Source organism: Anser brachyrhynchus (assembly GCF_964034855.1).
Source record: "Anser brachyrhynchus genome assembly, chromosome: 10".
Classification (NCBI taxonomy): domain Eukaryota; kingdom Metazoa; phylum Chordata; class Aves; order Anseriformes; family Anatidae; genus Anser; species Anser brachyrhynchus.
The window spans coordinates 11,568,395-11,588,350 of record NC_137705.1 but is presented as its reverse complement, the minus strand read 5'-3'; the positions used below and the strand labels follow the sequence as shown (position 1 = coordinate 11,588,350).

Here is a 19,956-nt window from a genome sequence, read left to right as displayed (position 1 = left end):
GGGCTCCCCTCCTTCCCCTTGCTGAGATTCTTGCCTCTCCGTTCAGGTTCTCACTTGCCTGCTTTTCATCAGCCTTGGGATCCAGAGCTATTTCGTACTGGTTTCTTTCCCAGCTCTTTTTGTCCCCGTTTGTAGTTGATTTTGTTGAAGATGGGGCTGACCGTAGCACTGGGCAGGCGAGTGCTCTCTCTAATAACCTGGGCGAGGTTGTGCCACAACCACTTTAATCGACAGTGCAACCAGCAAATGAATCTGTTGGCTAGTTTTTCTTTCCCTAGGCGGGTTAAATGCCAACCTCATGCTGGGTCTCACGTACAACATATTTGTTCCTGTTTTCCTCTCCTGCTGCTGTTTCACTGCAGAGTGCTGCAAGCTAATAGTATCTGACGGGGCTACTTCCTATTGCCTGAAAAATGTTTAATTTTACTACCTTGCTTTCTCTCTTTCCCACTTTCTCTCATTTTGATCTCTCAAATCCAGTCCCTTTGAGAAATCAGACAGTATGAAATATGAAAATTGCTCGGTTAGTAATTGGAGAACGGTGAGACTTACGAAACCCATGGAGATAACGCTTACATCTACTTATTCATATTATTTAATTTTTAATGGCAAATTTAATTAATGGAACACAGGTCTTGTGGTTTCATGTGTGAATAAGTAACAGCAGGGATCTGAAAGTCATGAGGTCTGTTTACAGGACAGAGAAAAAGGCTCCATTAAAAGCTGAACTTTTCATTATAGGAAGGAGTAAAATGAGTTTAACAGCATAGAAGTTTGACCATTATGTAACAAGTAAGTAGATGAAAACATTAATGGCAATTTTGCTGGCCAAATGCATCTTGAAGTGGTTACTCATCCATGATTTTTCACTTTAAGTCTGTCTCCTAGGTCAAAGTTTGGAAACGCAAAGCCTGTTCTGGTTGTTTTTCAGTACGTGACATAAATTCAGGCACCAGAGATAAATGCTTAAATATAGCACCTTGAAGTCTAGGCTTTGAAAACCTTTATAAGCCTTCCAATTAGCTGAGCTTCACACAACTTCAGCGATACAGGCAGCTGTTATCCCTAGCTTGCAGATGGAAAATGGTGACTTGCCCAAGATTGCCCAAGTGCCAGAACCGCTAATAGAATTTGAGTTATATCTGTCCTTTCCTTTTTCTAACCACTGAGCAGTGTGTGTAGTCTCATCATGTGCAGGACCACAGCTGCATTTGTGGGAAAATAAATGAAGAAAGGCAAGAATAGTGTTCTATATAGCATGAGCAAATTTGAGGAGAGACAAGACAGCAGCTAGGACTGGCCCTAAATGAATAGCTGTCCTTGCTTTCAGTACCATTTTGTCACTTTTTTGATTGATCGTTCCATATTTTCTGCATGTGCCTTTTCAGACGAAGGGCCTTGCAGATGAGCTTTGAGTGAGGCAATTGCAGCTGTTTCAGTATGAAATCCAGAGGCTTTGCCTGAAGCAGCTTGATCAGCAGTTCGGTGACACGAGCCCTTGCAGCGAAGTCGCTGGGGGTGTGCAGCGGTTCCCTCCTGCTGTCTGTGCTTGGGAGGCCTCTCGGTGCAGCAGAGGGAAGGAATTCATCCTCCATGCTCAGCGGCTGAGCAGCTCTGAACTAAGACTCTTTCTGTGCAAGCTCAGGAGAATTTAATGCAAACGTCTTAAGCCCTGCAGCAAGACACTCCAGACTCTGTTTGGCAGAGCCTTAACTGATACCTGATATGCCTCCCTACGTTGTTAAAAGGGAAACAGGCTGCATAATTTTCTTCTAAAGAATAAGTAACATAAGCAGAGGCACTGAAATGTAAAATGGATTTTCCCGTGCTAGCAGCCAATTTTGATACTTGCAAGTCAGTAACTTACAACATTCTTCACGGCAATTAGTGAAAAAGAACAAAACACAGCCTAACTCAAAAGAACTCGGTGCGGGAAACACCTTGTTTTTGTGGTTGCATGGAATAATCAAAGCTGACTGTTGGTTGTTGGCGACCTTTCCCCCCTTCTTTTCCTTCACAAAGGTGAAGCTTATAACGGAGGACGTGTTGCAGCCTTGATGCATTTTCTTGGAAATAAAATGAACTTTTTGTGCATTTTTTTTGTGTTCTTTGAACTGAATATGCTGTTTGTTGTTGGAAATCGTTATTAATTATAGAAGATAACTACCTGACGGGATAAGATCTGAGACGCCTTTCATTTTTTGAGCTGAGCATTATGTTCTTTGTTTCAGAACGCCGAAATCTACAAGCTGACGTCTGAGCAGTACCAGGAGGCAGCCACCAAGGCAGAGGAGTGGATAAAGTGAGAAACCATTTTTGTTCTTTTCTGCAGTTCCAGTTGCATTTCCTAACGTTGTGTGTGTGTACAGCCGCTGGATATCCCTGTAACCAGAGTGCAAAGTTACCTCGTGTCAGGTAGTTAGTGGGCTGAGGAGCTGTACGCCAGCATCCTTTCTTTCTGTGCCAAACTTGACAGAATTTAGTATAAAGATGTTAGATCTTGGAAGGGGAGAGCAAGAGGGAAGACATGGAATAGAAAACTGAAATTAAATGGGAATATTTACCAGGGTTTCCGAAGAGGCAATGGAACCTGTTTGATCTGCTCAAACTTTGACCCAATGTATTTAGCGTTCACATTGCAGCATTGGGCTTGCGTATAGAGTATGAAAAATGTCAATTCTAAAGTTTTTCATTGCCCAGGGAAGAAAAAAGATAAATAGCCTAAATCACCCCTGTAAATTTCAATCAAAATAGAGTTGTAATTATCATAAATGTTTTCTTAGAACAGATGCAGTGATTTTTCTGACCTCTTTAACTGGCCTTGGCATAATTAGTGGACCTTTAATGTTGTCTTTTTACCAGGAGCATATTTAATGTCTAAATTCCGTTTGTATTTGCACGTAGTGTTATATAGCTTATTGTTCCACATGCACTAACAGCTGTCCAAGAAGAAATATTTTCTATAATTCTTTATTATTAATGAGTCCAAAGCAATTACACTGTCACGAGCAGCACTCAGATCTCAGTTGGGTAAACAGTTGGCCAACACGCAGTAAACTGGAGTAGCAACATATGTAGTCCAGTTGGGTCCAGTCCAGATTATATGAAACTTAATTGCATAAATAGATAATATAGCAATGATGAATATATTAGTAGGGTGTGCAGTACATTGTGCTGTCTTTATTTAAAATTGTGTTTGGCTGCCAAAGCATCACATAACCTGTTGTAATTTCGCATTTTTGTTTGGACAGTCAAGTAATAAGTTGCTAAAGAAGCCAAACCAAGGCAGCTAACACATCACATGCGTTTTCATACGGTTCTCCATAGTAGAATTCTTAAGTTCTGTTTATATAAAATTTTAAAAAAATCATAATCCATAAAGTTCTGAGAGTCTTTGATCGGTTCAGTCTTCGCTTGAATTTGCTTCTACAGCTGTGTGATCGGATGTAAATTCTTACAACTTTGTAAAGGAAGAGGTGTGACCTTGGGTTACGTTCTTTACTTGCTATTACACACTGTTACAAATCTATATTTACAGCAGTTGTAAGCTGAGTTCCTGAGGTTTTATTTGGTGTCTTCTGATTCTTAAGGGGATTGAATACTGGCAATGTGGGAAACCCTCTGGTAACAAGCATTTCTCACAAAGGTCAGTGGCTGAGACCACAAATGCTAATGACTTCTTGCTTTCAAGATTCAAAAAATGCCTTTATGATTTCTTAGGGGTCCCTTCCACTTTACTTTGAGTCCCTAATGTCTGCCAGTCCCTGGATTCTGGCCTTATTGTACATTGCTTTTCTGTGTGAAGGGCATACGAATGTGAGCCGTTGTAAAGGGACAGTTTCCTTGGTCTGTCTTCCTCACAGCCAAAAAAGACACCAGCCCTGCCATGAATTTCACTGTGAAAATATAACATGGCTGAGAAGTGGCTTGAGAGCAGACAAGCTGTGTGGCACCAGCGAAGCTGAGGGGGGAAGAGAAGATCTTATTTTTTATTCCTTTACGGCAGAAGTTGTCGGCTGTAACCGGTGTTGCATTGAGCTGCGTGTTGGAGCACACAGTCTGGGACTGATCATGCCCTTTGATAATTGTATGTGAGGGAAGAACCATTGCTTTAGCCTACCAACTCGCAGTGTGTGTGACTCTTCAGCAGTACGCAGCCATCCTTTTTGGGATTGTTGCCCTGGTGTGCAACATGCGGATCAAACACCGAGTGCACGTGCCTCAGGTGAGGGTCATGATATGGGGCAGCGTCAGGGAACTTCCTTCGTACATTGGCATTCATGCGGATTTGCTAGGAATTGAAGTTTGCATGTTGTGAATGCTCTTCTTAGGTTTTGCACATTCGAGTCTTTGTACAGCCTGTTTATGGCCATAAATTACAAGATCCTGTGAATTCAGTGGAAATAATTGTTCATCTTGGTTTGCAATTTCATGTTAGACATACAAGCACAGTAAGTGCTAAGCTAGGTAAGACTGATTTATGCAGATCTAGTAGCTTGGATGACATGAATAAACTGAAACTCTAGGAAAATTACATGAACTGGAATACAGCCAAATTAAGAACGAAGCACAGGTCCGCCTGCTTGCAGTGCTGGGCGACAACAGCTCCTGGAACAAAGGGAAATCGGGAGTGGCATTTTCTCCATCTAACGGGAAGAAAGCATCTCCTTTCCCTAGTGTCTCATCCCTGGCTTTACACCATCCTTGTGTTTCACTGTGAACTCTTAGCCCTGCCTCTGGCACTTGAACACGGTGAGACCAGCCTACCCTGTACTTGTTGCCTTTTTCCCCTGGATGTAAGTGCAGCTGATGGAGGAAGAGGACACTGGAGCTGGGGCTGTTTCTGCAGGGAGTGCACTGCTTTTTCAGAGTCTGCGTTGAAGCAAAGATAAGAAATACCTGAAACAAAATTGTTTTCTTGGCATTTATTGACTTTTGTAAGTCCATTATCAGTACCTACAGCTCTGCACAAATGGTCAAGTTCCGTGGACTATTTCCTCTCCTTAGTGATTATCAAGCATTTCTGCATTTGAGAATATCGTGCAAGCTTTCTAGCAGTGACCCTTTGCAGCACGCCTGTGAGGTAGGCAGGTAAACCAGCTCCAGTTGTACAGGAACAGAAGCGTGGAGCTTCGTATTACAGCACTGACATGGTCATCAGCTCTTGGGTCCTGCTTCAAGGAAGGATGCTAGGCTTGATGGTGTGATGCACTTCGTTCCCCATCTCTTCGCCTGAACCCATCTTCCTCCTGTCTCTGCATTCCCCCACCACAGCATCTTGTCCTTTGTTCTGGGCTCTATCCAACCTGTTTCTTTCTCCCTGGAAGAAGATCCTAGCAACAAGAAACCACTGAACACAGCTTTCAGCACCTTAAGCAACTTGCCCTTGTTGCTTACATGCTGTGGTGAATTGGACAGTTGCCACGGACATATTGTCTCAATGATGCTATTATAATTGGTGCATTATTATTTTTCTCTTCTGTTAACCAGCAGAATTAAAGTCTAGGGACCTAGAACTTTTTTTTTCCTTCCTTCCTTCCCTGTTTAGCAAACTGCACATCAGTAACCACCCACAAAAGAAGCAGCGTGTAAATAAAAAGCCAGTGCTCTCCGCCCTTCACTTCGTTCCACATCCTTTTCTCAGTGTTCATAGAGCCATGACTCAGACTGGGTTTAGAGAAGACAACTTGCTAATCCCCTCCCTGCTACAGAGAATAAAATGGCATTTCATTCCAAGCTCTATTAATGCGCTCGCTCCGGGGATAAAGCAGCACTCCCAAAAGGCAGTGGCCAAATTTTTTTTCTGTTGCATTGTCTTTGTCTTCTTTTGAGTGTTACATTTAGATTAGCTTCTGAGGATTAAATGTTATTACAGTCCCTGAATCTGTTAAGGGGAAGGAAAAAAAACATCAGTAAAGAGGTTATGGCTTAGTACAGGCACTCTAGATTTATCCTCAAAATGCTTTTTTTTTTTTTAAATGTGATTTATTTTCTTTTGTGAAGGCTGCCTTATCATATTTTTATTTTATTTTTGTAGTTGTTAAATTTGGATGCAAGGATTGCCGTGGGTGGGGGTGTGACTCGCTCTACAAGGTATAGCTGCGGGAGTGGGGTGAGGGGATTAGGAAGCTGTTAAAAGATAAAATTGTTCTGAAGCTGAATTTCCCTCCGAGATCTCCTTAGAGCTTGCTGAACCCTCCCTGAAGCTGCTTACCGACGGCCGGGTTGCTTTGCATGTTGTGCTGAGAACTGAGCAGGCTCCGCGCTGCTATCGAGGAGCGCATAAAGAACGCCGGTATCTTATCCTGATAGAGATCAGCCTTGAGTCCAAGGCAGCTTTCCAGTGGAGAAACTGCCAAAGAGATTTACTCCATATGGGACTTCATATCTAAGAGTTCCATTTAATGGTCCTAAGATCTTTAAATTTAATGGACATCAGTATTTAAGGTGATTACATTAGGAAAATTGGCAAGTAGTAAGTATCCTCCTGGGCTGAACATGGAGCTGAGAACCAAACTGACTCGGTGGGGGTAGGGGGAGAAAGTTCAGAGATGGACTGTCTGCTGGGAACGGGGAATTTATGGCTGCCTTTCAGTACTCACGGAAACAAAGATTTTATTGAATTGCACAAGATTTTATGAGGCTGATGGTCCCTCAAATAAAATGGCATCAGTAACTGGAACCTCACTGTTCCAGTTCCAGAAACTGCCTTTTCTTCCTTTTTTTTTCTTTTTTCCTTTGTGTAGATCTGGAAAGTTTATAAGATACTTACGTGGTGAAACTTGAATTTATTAATCTTGAAATCTACTCCAAGGCCCCAGCTATTTCAACAGAGGGCTGTGCCCGGGAGTCAAGCTCTAAAGTAGTTATGTGGACAGCCATGAAGCCTGAGGAGAAGAAGGGTAAAGACATCATAGTTTTCAAACAAAATTGCTCTGGGATTTCTCGTGTCGTTAGATTAGATAGATGATTAATTCAATGTTGAAATTAAGAGCCTCTGCAATAGGGGTTTAAGAGTTTTCAGGAATAAAAGACTGATTAGTACTTGGAGCTCATCCTCAGCCTTATCTCAGCACAGTGCTTTTGTACGCTGCACTGATTGCACCTTCAAAAAATGTTTTGGCTCCATCCCAGTCCTGTTCTTCCCTCGGAGCTTGGTTTGTGTTGGTTGTTCCTGCTTCTGTCAGAGGCGAGTCTGTTCCATGTAATCTCTAAGTAAAGAGATGAGGTATTAGTCAAAGCTTTGCTGTTTTTCACGTTCATAAAGTTGGTCTTTGTAGGAGATTGGAATATTGCTGTCAGAGACAATAAGGTACGAGCTTCCCCAAAGTTATTTCAACAGCAGGTAAAAGAGGAGGAGGGTCAGTTTTGACTTTGTGTCATTTTGTATGGTGTGAGTATCTCTGAAAGAAAACCTTGTGGGTCTTTGTGAAGCAGAAGTGAAAATGATTTTGTCTCATTTACATTAGCATGTAAGCATTTTCTTTACTAATTCTGGAAGGCGTGTTGTTAAGCAGTTGTGTCTACCAGTGCACTGATTTCCAGGAGCTGTATTGTTCCCCTACTACTTTAGGAATATAATTTTCGGTAACAAAGTCAAATACACGTAACGGAGTTTTGTAAATGTTCCATTTGGGCCAGATTATCCTTTTTTCGGCTTATCTTTAATTCCTGAAAATTGATTAGATTGCATACTTTACCCAGCTGTTGTATCTTCTTTCTGAAATCCAGTTCCTGAAGATTACAAAGCTGCTGCTTTCAAACAAGACTTTCCTTTTGCCCACTTAGTAAAATAATGTTCTAATAAAAAACGGTGTTAAATAATGTTCTAATAAAAAAAAATAGCGTTCACAATATCATCTTTCCTCTTATGCGTGTTGAGGGATGACTAATAAATCAGCCCGATGGACTGAGATTGCAGTTCTGTTAGTGCTGAAAAACTGGTGTAAAATATTAATACATCTTTTCAAAACTGCAAGGGTTTTTCTTTGCAGGTACATGGGTAGAACTTGGGAGCTTATAAAATAAGACTTGAATAGCAAAGGAAGAGGTGCCAAAGACTCCATGTAGTCTATTAGGGATGTTTCTATTACTATCGATTTTTACATGGAAAGCACTTGTATTCTGCAGTAATGTTGCTATTATAAAACCCTTAGATCAGGGTTTGTTGGCAGGCCAGATCCAGATTGTTTTCGAAAGCACGGATATTTGTGCAGCTGTTAAAACAAAACTCAGACATGCTTTGTGCATCGGAGTACATGAAGTATTTCGGTTCCAAGCTCTCCATCATGGTGAATGCAGGGAAAATTGAAGCAGATCGCTGCCCTCGGTTTGGGAATTATGTATGCCACTGGGTACCTTGGTGGAAGGGAGATTTCTCCAAGGTTCACAGTATTTTATTATGGTTTTAGATGTAATGACAGGTCTGCAGCCAAGTCCACAAGTTCTCTGTGCCTTGGCTTCAGTTAGGAGAGGTATTGTGAATATTAATGACGGGCCCAGCCACGCTCGCTCCCGCTGTGTTTCTCTGCCTCAGTCTTCCTGCGTGTGAGTTACGTAGCGTGCTGCTGGTAGTGGCACGGGGCTGATTTGTAAAGGATTGAGGTTTACAGTTGTCTGGGGAAGCTTTCCAAAAAGACTGGTGAATTAAAGATGTCAGTAGCAATAATGCCTGAGAAACCACTTGTTACCAGTGAATTAATGACTTGTTTGCTAATTAGCAGCCTAAAGCAAAGTTGAGGTAACGCTCCTACCAATCCAGTCATTAATTCACTAACAACTGGTTTCAAGGGCAGTGTTGCTGTTTCGAGCAGTAATTGTGTTCCCGATTCTGGATTACACGCTCCGTGCAAAACGTCACTGCTGCTGAGTCAGGCTCCTCCCGGAGGGGTGGAGGGATGCAGGCAGAGCCCAAGGCAAGCGCTGGGGCGGGAAGTTTGAAGAAATAGTTCGTTCTGTGGCTCAGAGCTGCTCTGCGCCACTTGCCCAGGTGATAACCACAGCGGCAGGACGGGGACGGCTGTGGTCACCCTACCGCACGGTGGTCAGCCTGCACAGAGGAAGGTGCTGGGGCTCGATATTACCGGCTGCTGAGAGGCTGAGGTCTGTCCCTCTCTTATGGAGGGACAGAAAAACCATCCCTGCCACCAGACCAGGCTTCGATGCCTTTTCTTTCTTTATTTGGTGTGCTTTTGGTAATTGCTGAGGTTACTCTGAAACCACCAGTTTTTGGGCTAAGGGCTCCGTCAGCAATGAAGTCCCAAGGTGAGGCGATGCTCAGCCTGCTGTCAGAGCACCTCGCTGGGGCTGGTTCCTCCTTCCCATCCTTTCCTTTTCCTCCTTAGTCCTGGAAGCGTCTCCTGCCTGCCCAAGCATCTCCTGTCTGCCTGTCTGGAGCACACATACACCACACCAGCCAGAATTGTAGCTGATTTGGCCCAAACCAGTGACATTCGGAAGACGGTAGCACTTCTTTTCAGGGGAGGATATTGTTTCCTTGGAGAGAGCACGCCGAGATGTGCTCCTGGGGGCTGAAGCTGCCCGTGAGCCCCACTGACGGCACAGTGGGGCAGCTCCAAGTAGGCGCTGGTCTCATTAACTCACCCGAGATGTTTCACGTCTTCTCTGAATTTAAAAGCACGTTATCGAAATGATTTTCTGTAAGGGCTTTTTCAGTTCCCTGAGGGCTTCTCGAAATTATAATATTTATTTAAAAACCAAAAAAAAAAAAAAAAGAAAATCCCAACCTCTCCCCCAAACCCAAACGTGAAGGCTTTGTGCTTCCTCTGTGGAAGTGCCATTACCCCGCTCTCTGGGGGGATGAGTGGCTGCTTAATGGGGATCTTGCTGAGTCAGTGCTCGGCAAATTGCGCAGCGTGGTGCCAGGGGGCACTGCGGGTTCGGAGATTAGAGCACGCGCACAGAACCAAGGGGATTTTTTAATAAGGTGGATGTTTAGCTTCAGATCCCACCTGAACTCTAATGCTGGCAGCCTCGTTCTCCTCCCAGGATTTCTCTGCATCTTCAGCAGGTTGCGCCGCTGTCGGTGCTGAATATCCTAACGGAGCCGTGGTTTTGGCCATCACCAGTGCCCCTTTGTGTAGTCTGCTGTAACGCCTGTAACGAAGGGACCTGGCACAGTGCTTAGGAAAGTAGTATCTTAGGAAAGTAACTGCTGGAAAATTTAGAAAAGTAGCAGGGCTTCTAAAAAGAAGCGTTTTGTTAGCAGTCTGACATCTTTACAAGATCTTCTTACATAAGAAAAATGTACTGGACCTGTTCGTCCCTCAAGTCTTGTGGTTATATGAAATTAGTGTAACAGATACCTAAGGATATTTTTGGGAAAGGTTTTAATATACCAAAAAGAATACGGGTCCAGCATTCTTTCAGCAGGCAGTTCCCCAGCTAACCCGGAGATCATACAGCAGTATCACAGCCCATATATTCCTAGGGTCACTGCTGAATGCATTCTGTAAGCTGCATGCGTTTGCTTCCTGACCTGAGATCTTAACCAGTTTTTAGATGATGTTTTTTTATCATGAGAAAGAAAATCCCTATTCGGGTCACTTGTTGGGCTGTGTGTTGTTTTCAGATGCAGTTATTGCTTGCTATATTGCTTTTCTGCCTTGTGGGAGCTGAGCCAGCTTCCCTTCTGATTCAGAGAACTCCTTCCAGCAACAAGATTCTGACTCATTCCTGCTTGGCTTCCAGAGACCATTTTGCTGCTAACTTTAGGCTCTTCATCTCTGCTAGTCAACTTTTAGTAGCTTGGCATCTTTGGGAAAAAATGGTGCATGGCTTTGTGGGCAGGAGATCCAGTTCTGATAACTTCTGGATCTCTTGGCAAGGCAGGGAAGAGGCTGTAGTTTTCCTTTCATGTTCCAAACTGACAGTTTCTCATAACTCAGTATTCTGCCATCATAATCAGTAAAGAATTCACATCCAAACATACGCTGAAATTATCCACTTGCGGGGAAAAGTCTCTCATTATTCCAAACCACTTGCCATCTCCTGTGCGGAATACTAATAGGGATGGTTAGTTACTGGATTTGCAGATTCAGTGGGGTCTTGCTCTCCCTGCCACCCACCCCAGAAGACCTACAGCCACCACCAAACCCCAGGACCTGCAGCTTTCGGGGTGCTGCAAAGGAAGCCAGCTAAATCTGGCTGAAACCACACCTGTACGAAGAAGTATAAATTGAAGATGTTTAGGTTTATTTGGTCAAATGGGAAGTGGCTGCTTGTGTATGAGGTTCAACCATGTAGGAGGACAGGAGAGTTCGTGCTGTGTTGGGATAAGTGAGACACAGAGCTGGGACCTGTGCTGGAGGGGTCACACTACCCCTTGGCATCAATTTTGTCATGAATTTCATCATCAATTTCCCCTGGGGGGACTTCCTGACTTCCATGGACGTTTCAAAATTACATCTTATATAAAACTGCTAAGTATTAGTTATATTCCACTGCAATCTGTATGTTTTGGATGGGGGTTTTGTTGTTTCGTAAAGAAAATGTGGCTGGGTTTGGCTGTTTGCACTGACAGCCAGACCGTTTGAGCAGCGCAGTGACACAACAAGTTGCTGACACTACTGAGATTGGATATTTGTTTTAGCTTTGGGTCTCGGTGATAGAATCTAATTAGTTACACGGGGGAAGATTTCAGAACAGTTTCTGAGTATCCGTGATTGGAAGGGAAGGAGTTATCTGTCCTGGAAAGGACAAGGGTGCAGCGAGTGCACAAATTGCAGCAGGGAATTGTGTGACAGCTTCAAACAAGCTGTCAGAAGAGGAAAGGAGACTGGGAAGTGCTTGAGTGACAAATTTTCTAGGATCACAGAGTCACACAGAAACTCACAGTACTTCATAAATATGTATTCATTAGGCAGCTCCATGGACAAGGTAGGGAAAAAGAGAATCAGGTGGCCTGGTACTGAAGTGCAGCTGTCAGGGGGGGAGAAAGGGAGAGGGGAATTAGTGCACCGTGCAGTGGTGTGCTGCAGCCAGCGTGGAAGGACGTGTGCGAAGGATTTAGGAATAAAACCACTTCAGCTGAAATTTGGAGACAGTGCCCCTATTATGGAAATTGTCACGAGTCTCGACCTTTCCTTCCAATCTATCTCCTTTACACAGCGTTACTTCTGCACCCTGTGTGTTCCATCCGGATCAGTGCAAAGCCCGGTGCGCAGGGTTTTCAATCCGTGAGGCTGATCAGAGGCGTTTCCTTCCTGATCGGGTTAGTTTATTCTCACGAGGCATGCAGTTTGTTTACACTACGCTAGATTAGCTAGCTAAAATATTACTGAGTTTTTAGTAGATATTTGGATCATCTATTAGGCATCCTCCATCTCTTACTTCTCTTGCCAAACAGCTGCAAAATGACTCTTCCCTCTTTCATTCAACCACGTTATCAGTCTGACGTCCAGGGTCAGGGAATTCCATAGGTTGTGGTGAGGCCATCGTGTTTGCTTTGTGACGGTGCTGCATCCTGGAGCCTGTGATGAAAGTGAGCTTTCTTGGCTGTTTGTTCTGTGCTGATGAGTTTGTTACATGTGAATGAAATGCTTCAATTGTGTTTAATTTTCTGCTGTAAATGTCAAGGATCCAATAATGAGAGAGGATGGAACCTTTCTATGTGCTGTGTACTGCATCTGTCTGGAGTTATTTTCCTGACATGTTAAAGAGGAGCCATCAGAGCCAACTGCTACCCAAGGGAGAAAGCAGTTTTACAGGTCAGTTAACCACTTAGCGGCTTTTGTGTATGTACAGTGCTGCGTGGCTGCACACCACGTTTATGTGACCAAAACATCACCAGGCTTACCCTGAAATGCGTGTGGCCTACCCTGGATATACAGACGTGCTAACCAACTCTTTGACACGTCTCCATTTCCTTCCTGACACGCAGAAGCTGCTGCTGCCTGCCCTGGGCTTTGCTCTGTGCTGCCCGTGCACCTCGTTGCTGACCTCTGAGGTTGTCTGCGCTGTGCTAACCGTGGTGACTAATGCGGTTTGCTCGAGTTAGCTCAGACACTGCTTGCAGTCAAATTACGCAGCAGAAAGTAGCTAAGCCAGTTGTTGCGGGGTTTTGCAGCCCACAGGAAATTCCAGGTTGCTGCACCATTTAGGCTGCTTCTTGCAGCTACGTGCTGGAGCTAGCTACCCTCAAGTTGGCATGTGCAAGGGACCCTGCGTAGCTTTGGCTTTCACGTTCTGAGTAGAGGTATCTAAATGTCTAGGTTTAGATACCTTCCATCTCAATCTTGAGTTTTTTCTCAGCTTGAATGGTTTCCCAGAGTAAAAGGTAAGAGGATCTTGCTCTTACCTCCATCTGGAATCACTGTTCTACCCAGGAAAGCCAAGCGGCGGTGCGGTGCTCACCGTGGAGCTACAGATTTTGCACTAGTCGAAAGAGCTGCCAAGTCCCAAGGCTTTAAAGTTGTATCTTCACTTGGCTAGCCTGATCTTTCGGCAGAGTGGAAGCACTAGCAAATATATACACATCTTCCAGCTTCCCCTTGCATTCCCATACCGAGCCCCTAATTCTCCTCCCGAAAGGGGAAGCTGTCAGCAGCACTAGCAAGTAGCCATCGTGCTATGCTTGAAACCTGCTTGTGGGATCTGTATCCTGGAGATACTGCCTTAATCAGCTCTTGAAATGAGTTTGTATGTTTGTCTTCGAGAGCTGTGTGGCTCCTTGATTAATTGGCGGACATTTAGACCAGCGCACTACCTACTGTTGCAGAGCTTATGATGGAAATTCCCGAAGAACCTTGCTTTAACCTCCCAGACGCTCAGCACTTCTTCATGGGGCTTATAGCCACGTAGAAATGAATTTGCCAGGACAAATGAATGCAGTTATTGACTGGAGCAGCAGTTACCTGCCGCTATTGAACAGGTAGGAGAGGGTTAAGAAGAAAACCTCTTCTGAGCCACTAGATTGGCCCCGACTAAGATGAATGTCTAATTCACTCCCAGCGTCCTTACTGCTGCCAGTAATAAAAAGCTTGCTTCACATATTCACCCCACTGCAGACGTTTCTCTTAAATTAAATATCAAGAGGACATATAATAGCACGATTCCACGCCAAGCCAATATTATCAGATTGATGTCAGCAGTGATAATAGAAGAAGGATAAGTTGATGAGATTTCATTTATTAAATAAAGTAAAGGGAATACGCAGCGATAGAGAGGATTTGGTAACTCTTGGTGTGTCAAAATGCAGCGAGATCACACTCGTTCTGTCGTACCTTGAGGATAGCAGAGAGAAGGATGCCCTTTGTTTCATTTTACGAAAACCTCTTCCCTCTTTTCCAGTCAGACCTGATTTAGCCCCCTCACTGGGAGGGGGGAGCAAGATCTGAAATCACGGATTTCCCGTGTACCTCGCCTTCTGTCCCGCTGCAGAGCAGCAAAGGTTTTTCCCCACTGTGATGGGGCAGGCGCTGCTAATGAGTTTTATTCCTAGATTCATCCTTTTCTTTTTCTGCCTGTCATCTTTTCTCTGTTCTTCCTTTTCTCTTCCTTTAAACAGATGAGAGTGCGCATTGTTGGTTTAATCTTTCCTATTCTGTATGACCTGCAGTTGTTTCTGAGGTACTGTCCCATACCTCCCTGTCTGTGTATTCCCCTGGCCTTCCCACCCCAGCCCTTCTCTTCTGCCTTTTTCCTATAAACGAGCCTCGTGCATCTGTTTTCATAATAGCAGCAGCAATTACAAGGCATTTTATTTTAGACAGAGGCTAATTGCCTACCTTTCTTGGTGGGAGCATATTATGCTTAAAACCGTGCCCCGTTTTAGGAGAAAGGTCAAAGCTTGCTGGTGTTCTGTTCTTTCTGTATTCAAAGCTCATCCCTTCTCCACCACGTTCCTTTCCCATCACTGCTTAAGAAATAATAATAAAAGATGTTTGCAGTTAGATGCTGCTGGGCTCCGCCAGGTTTTTTGTGTTTAGTTCCTTTTCCTTGCAGATATGGATGCGTAGAGCTGGGCAGCAACTGGTGTGCGGGGCTGTAGTTCCCACCGCTGTGCAAAGGTTGCAACCTAAAATAAATAAAAGGCTTAATGGGAGCAGGAGGGTGACGTCCCTGAGGCAGTAGATGGGACAGGAGTAGTGGTTGCTCTGCTGGGAGGAAAGCTTCTCCGAACCGCTCGCCAAAGCAGTCCCAATACCCTTTTTGCTCCAAATGGGTATGGGAACTGCTCTGTTGGACGTGGACGCCTTGGGTGTTCCTGGACTCTGCGGGATGTGCTTCCTCGTGCCGAGCTGGCCCTCACTTCTTGTCCCCTCGTTTGATAGATCCCGCTGCATGGTGCAGCACGGTGACAGTTCTCCCCGAGCAGCATCGCGTCCCGTTTCAAAGTGAAATGCCATTCACAGTAGGATTTAACTGGTTTTGTTGAGTTTCCAGTTCACTTACGAATGCACTCGTAAATTGGTTTGTGTGATTCGTATTGATAATTACCTCGGCTGACTTCGTGGTGCATTGATTAGTTTCTCTAAATCTCTTTTGAGAAGATGGTGCAACTGATGCAGAACTAGACTCGGAGATTTTATTCTGAAGACACAGCAACGTACTGACGCAAAGCGAATATTGTTTATGGCTCTGGGTACCCGCCTTTCAGTCGCCCAAGAAATCCTCTGCGTGGTGAGAAGACACAAGTACCAGTGCTGATGGAGGTGCAGGCTTGGCAACGTGCCCTTCTGTGCTCAGTGATCCCTTGCCTCTGGTAGGCTCGAGGCAGCAGCAGGTGCTCGGTGGCTTCTTTTTTTATCATTTCTTGGCTTTTAAATAGCCCTGTGCACTGCGGGCTGGCTACCAGGGGGCTCCTAGAGCAGAGGGGCACTGAGTTTGTGCTGCTGTCTGTCCCCCAGCTGGCTCCTACCTTTGTTGTTACTCCAGGTAATGCAGACTGATGCCATACGAGACACAGTGAACGAAAACAGAAAAACCCTTAATTATGGTAGCTTAATTATGATGGCTCTCCGTGCTGACAATGTCAACCTCAAGCATTCTTCTCTATATTTCTGCAAGATATTTGTGCCGTGCTGTTGCAATGAGTGCAGAGCGTTTTGTGGCATGCTCTACCTTTTTCTTCCCCCAGCTCTCTGCATGAAAATTACAAAATGCCCTTCAGTTTAACATGGCTGAGTTTAAAAAACCTAATTTTAAAAGTCTTAACTTCTTCATTGAATGGAGGGATTTGGTGGTATTTCCTGACCTGGTATTGTTTGGTATCGTTTCCACAGTCTCGCTGATTTGATTAGAGTGATATTAAAGTTAGTGACAAAGCAAAATGCCAACATTATGAGTTTCTGAAGCTCCCTCTGAGTTCTCTTCTATTCCAAAATTTGAAGATTTTTTGGAATATGGATTTTTAGGGGATTTAAAGGTGATTTGCTATAGAACATAGAAATTACAAATGCACGCTAACCTCTAGGGGCTGTGTGTGGAATAAGTTTCTTCTAAAAGCTGTAAGGTTAGAAAAGAGGTGGAAAAAGAAGTCTGTGTCATATTTCGGTGGTTTCTGATCCAAATATTGGTGTTTTAGGGTGTGGCCATCACACCAGTACTGAGGAAGCCTCAGTCTGTCTGTGTCTGTTGGCAGAGGAGGGCTGAGGACTGAAGAAAAGTCCTTTGGAGTATGTCCCTGCCAAACTATTTGGAGGAAGCAGTGGGGTTGCTGATATGGAAAGGACAATTTCTTTTTTCTTCTTTTGTTCCTTCCACTTGCCTCCCTGAGCACCTTACAGAAATGAGCGTGATTTGGAAACTCATATCTGCGCTCTCCGAAAAAATTTTCAATGATCTGGCTTGAAGATTTCGTGTTTCTTTGAGATCTGTTTCACCTGAGAGAATGAGACATGCCCAGGAACAGGTCATGTTTTCTTCCTGCCTGATTATGAAGCACTGCTGCTGAATGAGTGCCTGTTGTTGTTCCTGGGGAAATGAATGTATCATAGCATGGCATTCGTGCCTGCCTGCAGCATCAGGTGCTTTGGGAAGAAGAGGTGCATCTCATATTTGGGCACAGATCTCTTTAAGCACATTGGGGCAGGAAATGCAAGGAATTAAATGGATTTATGGTTTGGAAGGCAGCATCTGAGGGCTGCTACACCTAAGCATATGTTCTCTGGTAAAATGTACCGGGGCGATTGTGCTGCAAATTCCTGCAATTTGCATCTGCCTGGCTGTGCAGCTGATGACACTGTTGTCGCTGTGTTTGTGCCATTGTTGCTTGTATTGTTTTACAGTGACCTTCCCTTTATCGGTGCGGTTGCTTATGATGTGCCATATGCACACGGGCACGTGACAGTATAAGAGCATCATCCCTAATTGTTCCTGGGTGGCTGTCATTGCCACTTAGGGGTATGAGTACCACTTCCTTCAGAAATAAAGAAACAGATATCTGGTCTTGCTATTATTCCCTGTTTTTTCGAGTCACTAGGAGAATTGCAGTGCTTCCAAACATGCTGGATTTTTTTGAAGCATTTAAATAGATGAGAATTCGATAGGTGGAGGTAGCTCATTCAACAAGTCCATTCAGTTCCCTGTCAGCCTGTAACAGATCCAGTGCAAGCCCAGCCAGGACTCCGGAGTTCTGCCAAAGATTTCCAATGTGACTTGGGGAAATCATTGAACCTCTTGGAATTGATTTTTCCTAACTGCAGAGGAGATATGATGTTTTATCTATGGGTAAGAACCTTCCACACCAACCTAGAAAGAATGGGTTCTTTCTTTCTGCTTAGTACTCTGGATTTTTCAGCCAAAAGACACTGTTGGTCATTTAACCCATTTTGGTGATCGCTGTTTTTACTGGTTTCTTTATTTTTTAGGGCTGGGTGACTCCCAATACAACATTAGTGACTGTGCCACTAGTAATGTAGTAGTAAGTGGGTGAAAACTCCCCTTCGCACATCTTTCTGTTCTTGTTTTCCCTGCAGGAGGAGGAATACTGATCCTGTCTGCGCAAGTCTGCAGTCTGAAATCCTGAAGTGCTACCAAGAAAACAAATGCGAAGTGCTCAAATGCTCGGAACTGGCTAAGGAGTATCAGCGCTGCGTTAGTGCAGCTCAGAAGGTAACAAAAGCTTCCCTGATATACTTGTGGGCTTTGCTGACTTGTTTTGCATGGTGTTTTCTTCTGGGAAATGTCTCTGAGATCTGTAGTATCTGATAGTTAAACTGTGGTGTTCACAGGAGGCAAATTTTCCTCAGGATCCATTTTGCACGTTCACATTCATTCCACGTTTCTCAGTCATGCTGCGGTATGTCCCAGCAGTGGGTCCCGGGGTACTGAGCTGCTACCAAAACATTAGCGCTGATGCTCCTTGGTTTCAAAGGCAGCCACAGTGATTTTCCCACATTTTGCCTTCTTGGATGCTGTGTTCTGCAAACAGTAGGGAAATCCATTTTGCCAGTGTTGGCAACATTTTGAACGGACTCCAAACATCCTCACTCCCATTATGGGACCTCACAATTGGAGGTCTTGCTTCCTTTCCTGGCTTCATGAGGAAAGCTGCTTTACTGGGCAGAGTTGCTGCCTCTTGAGGGAACTGCATGCTCCTGAAAGCTCTTTGTCTTGTGCAGAGGTCCAGCAAGGCCACGGCTCTGCCGTCAGAGATGCAGAACCCTACTAGCTTCTCTTGATGCCTTAGGACAGTGACTACTCAGCACCTTGGAAAATCTGTGTTTATTAAAACAAGTGAAGGAGAAAGGAAAAAAAAAAAACAGTATTTGAATGTTACAACTAGGATATAGTCTCGGAAAAAGGGCATGGTTAGACAAGCTGCTGCTTGGGATGTCCGGAGTGTAAAGGATTTTCTCCATGTGAGAATTCAGCCAGCTGTCCCTCCAGGGCAGACTTTTCTTTTTCTTTTTTTTTTTTAATTCTTGAAGGGTGTTGAAACTCTATAGTAAGGTGGATTTGGGGAAAGCATACAGCCTTTTGGGAATAGAGAACTGAGACTCCTCTCCTGGGATTATTAATATGAAGGCAGGGGGTGGGGGGAGGTGGAGATCTCGTCGAAGCAGTCTTTCTCTGTCGCATTAGCATTGTGAGGGGAAGCTGTATGGCTGATTTAAGTATAACATGAAACAAGCTGCCAGCCGGCTCCCAGAAGAAGCCCGACAGAAGGAGATGGGAAAATTGTCAGGATATATTAGACCAAATGTTGTTGCTAGTCCTGGTGGAATTTTTTTCCTTCCTGTTTACAAAGAAGGTCTTTGTATGTCTGCAAATCAGCAAGGTTAAAGCTGCCAGGGAAAGGGCTTCTCTCTGATATCTTTAAAGTCCCCAGCTCCCAAAACGTGTGGTTTCTTTTTCTTTCTCAGCTTTAAAGTAAAGCAGTGCCTTTGCTGCTGCACAATCCGTGCCCTCTGTTGCTGTGTGCAGAGCACTGGCGCATCTACTGCCAGCCTCCGTTACCTGATGCTTCCTCCTTGCCTCCTGTAAATCAGGCTTGTAGCCTTTTCAGTGGAGTATATCTTTAGCAAATGCATTTACCAATACATCTTTATTGCATGCAGTGCGGGCGCAATGTGATTACCAAAGAAGACAGATTGCATTAAACTTCAGCATATTTGCAAGCTGCGGCTCCAAGCCGCCTGAGAAAGGGGCTGGGATGCTGCCAGCCCTGAGCCCCAGCCCGACATTATTAAAGAGCAAATTGGAAGCTAAATGACTGGTAACAGCAGAGGGCAGTGAAAGATCCTATTAACTTGGAGCTTGTTTGGATTTGTGTGATTTTTTTATTTTTTGGGGGGAGGGGGTATGCTTTCTTTATAAACCAAAAGCTGGGGGTGGTCTGGGTTCCCAGAGTGTTCAGTGAACTTCAGAAATTTTTTCCCCACTCTTTTGGAAACTTCTCGGAAGGAGCAGTACACAGGACATGAACTTGCTGTGTAGATTATGACAAGGAATCTCCTTGCCCTGCTTTAAGAAGGGGCAAGAGATACTAAG

General features: G+C 44.4%; 1 protein-coding gene across 2 annotated transcripts in view; it reads left to right on the top strand.

Moving 5' to 3' along the window:
- Window positions 1-19,956, top strand: part of CHCHD6 (coiled-coil-helix-coiled-coil-helix domain containing 6) — a 110,650-nt gene that overhangs the window by 56,713 nt on the left and 33,981 nt on the right. For both annotated transcript variants that reach the window (XM_080605977.1, XM_080605978.1), the window contains 2 exons: window positions 2,232-2,302; window positions 17,940-18,075. In XM_080605977.1, the coding sequence (XP_080462103.1) occupies window positions 2,232-2,302; window positions 17,940-18,075 (207 nt within the window). The remainder of the gene's footprint in view (window positions 1-2,231; window positions 2,303-17,939; window positions 18,076-19,956) is intronic.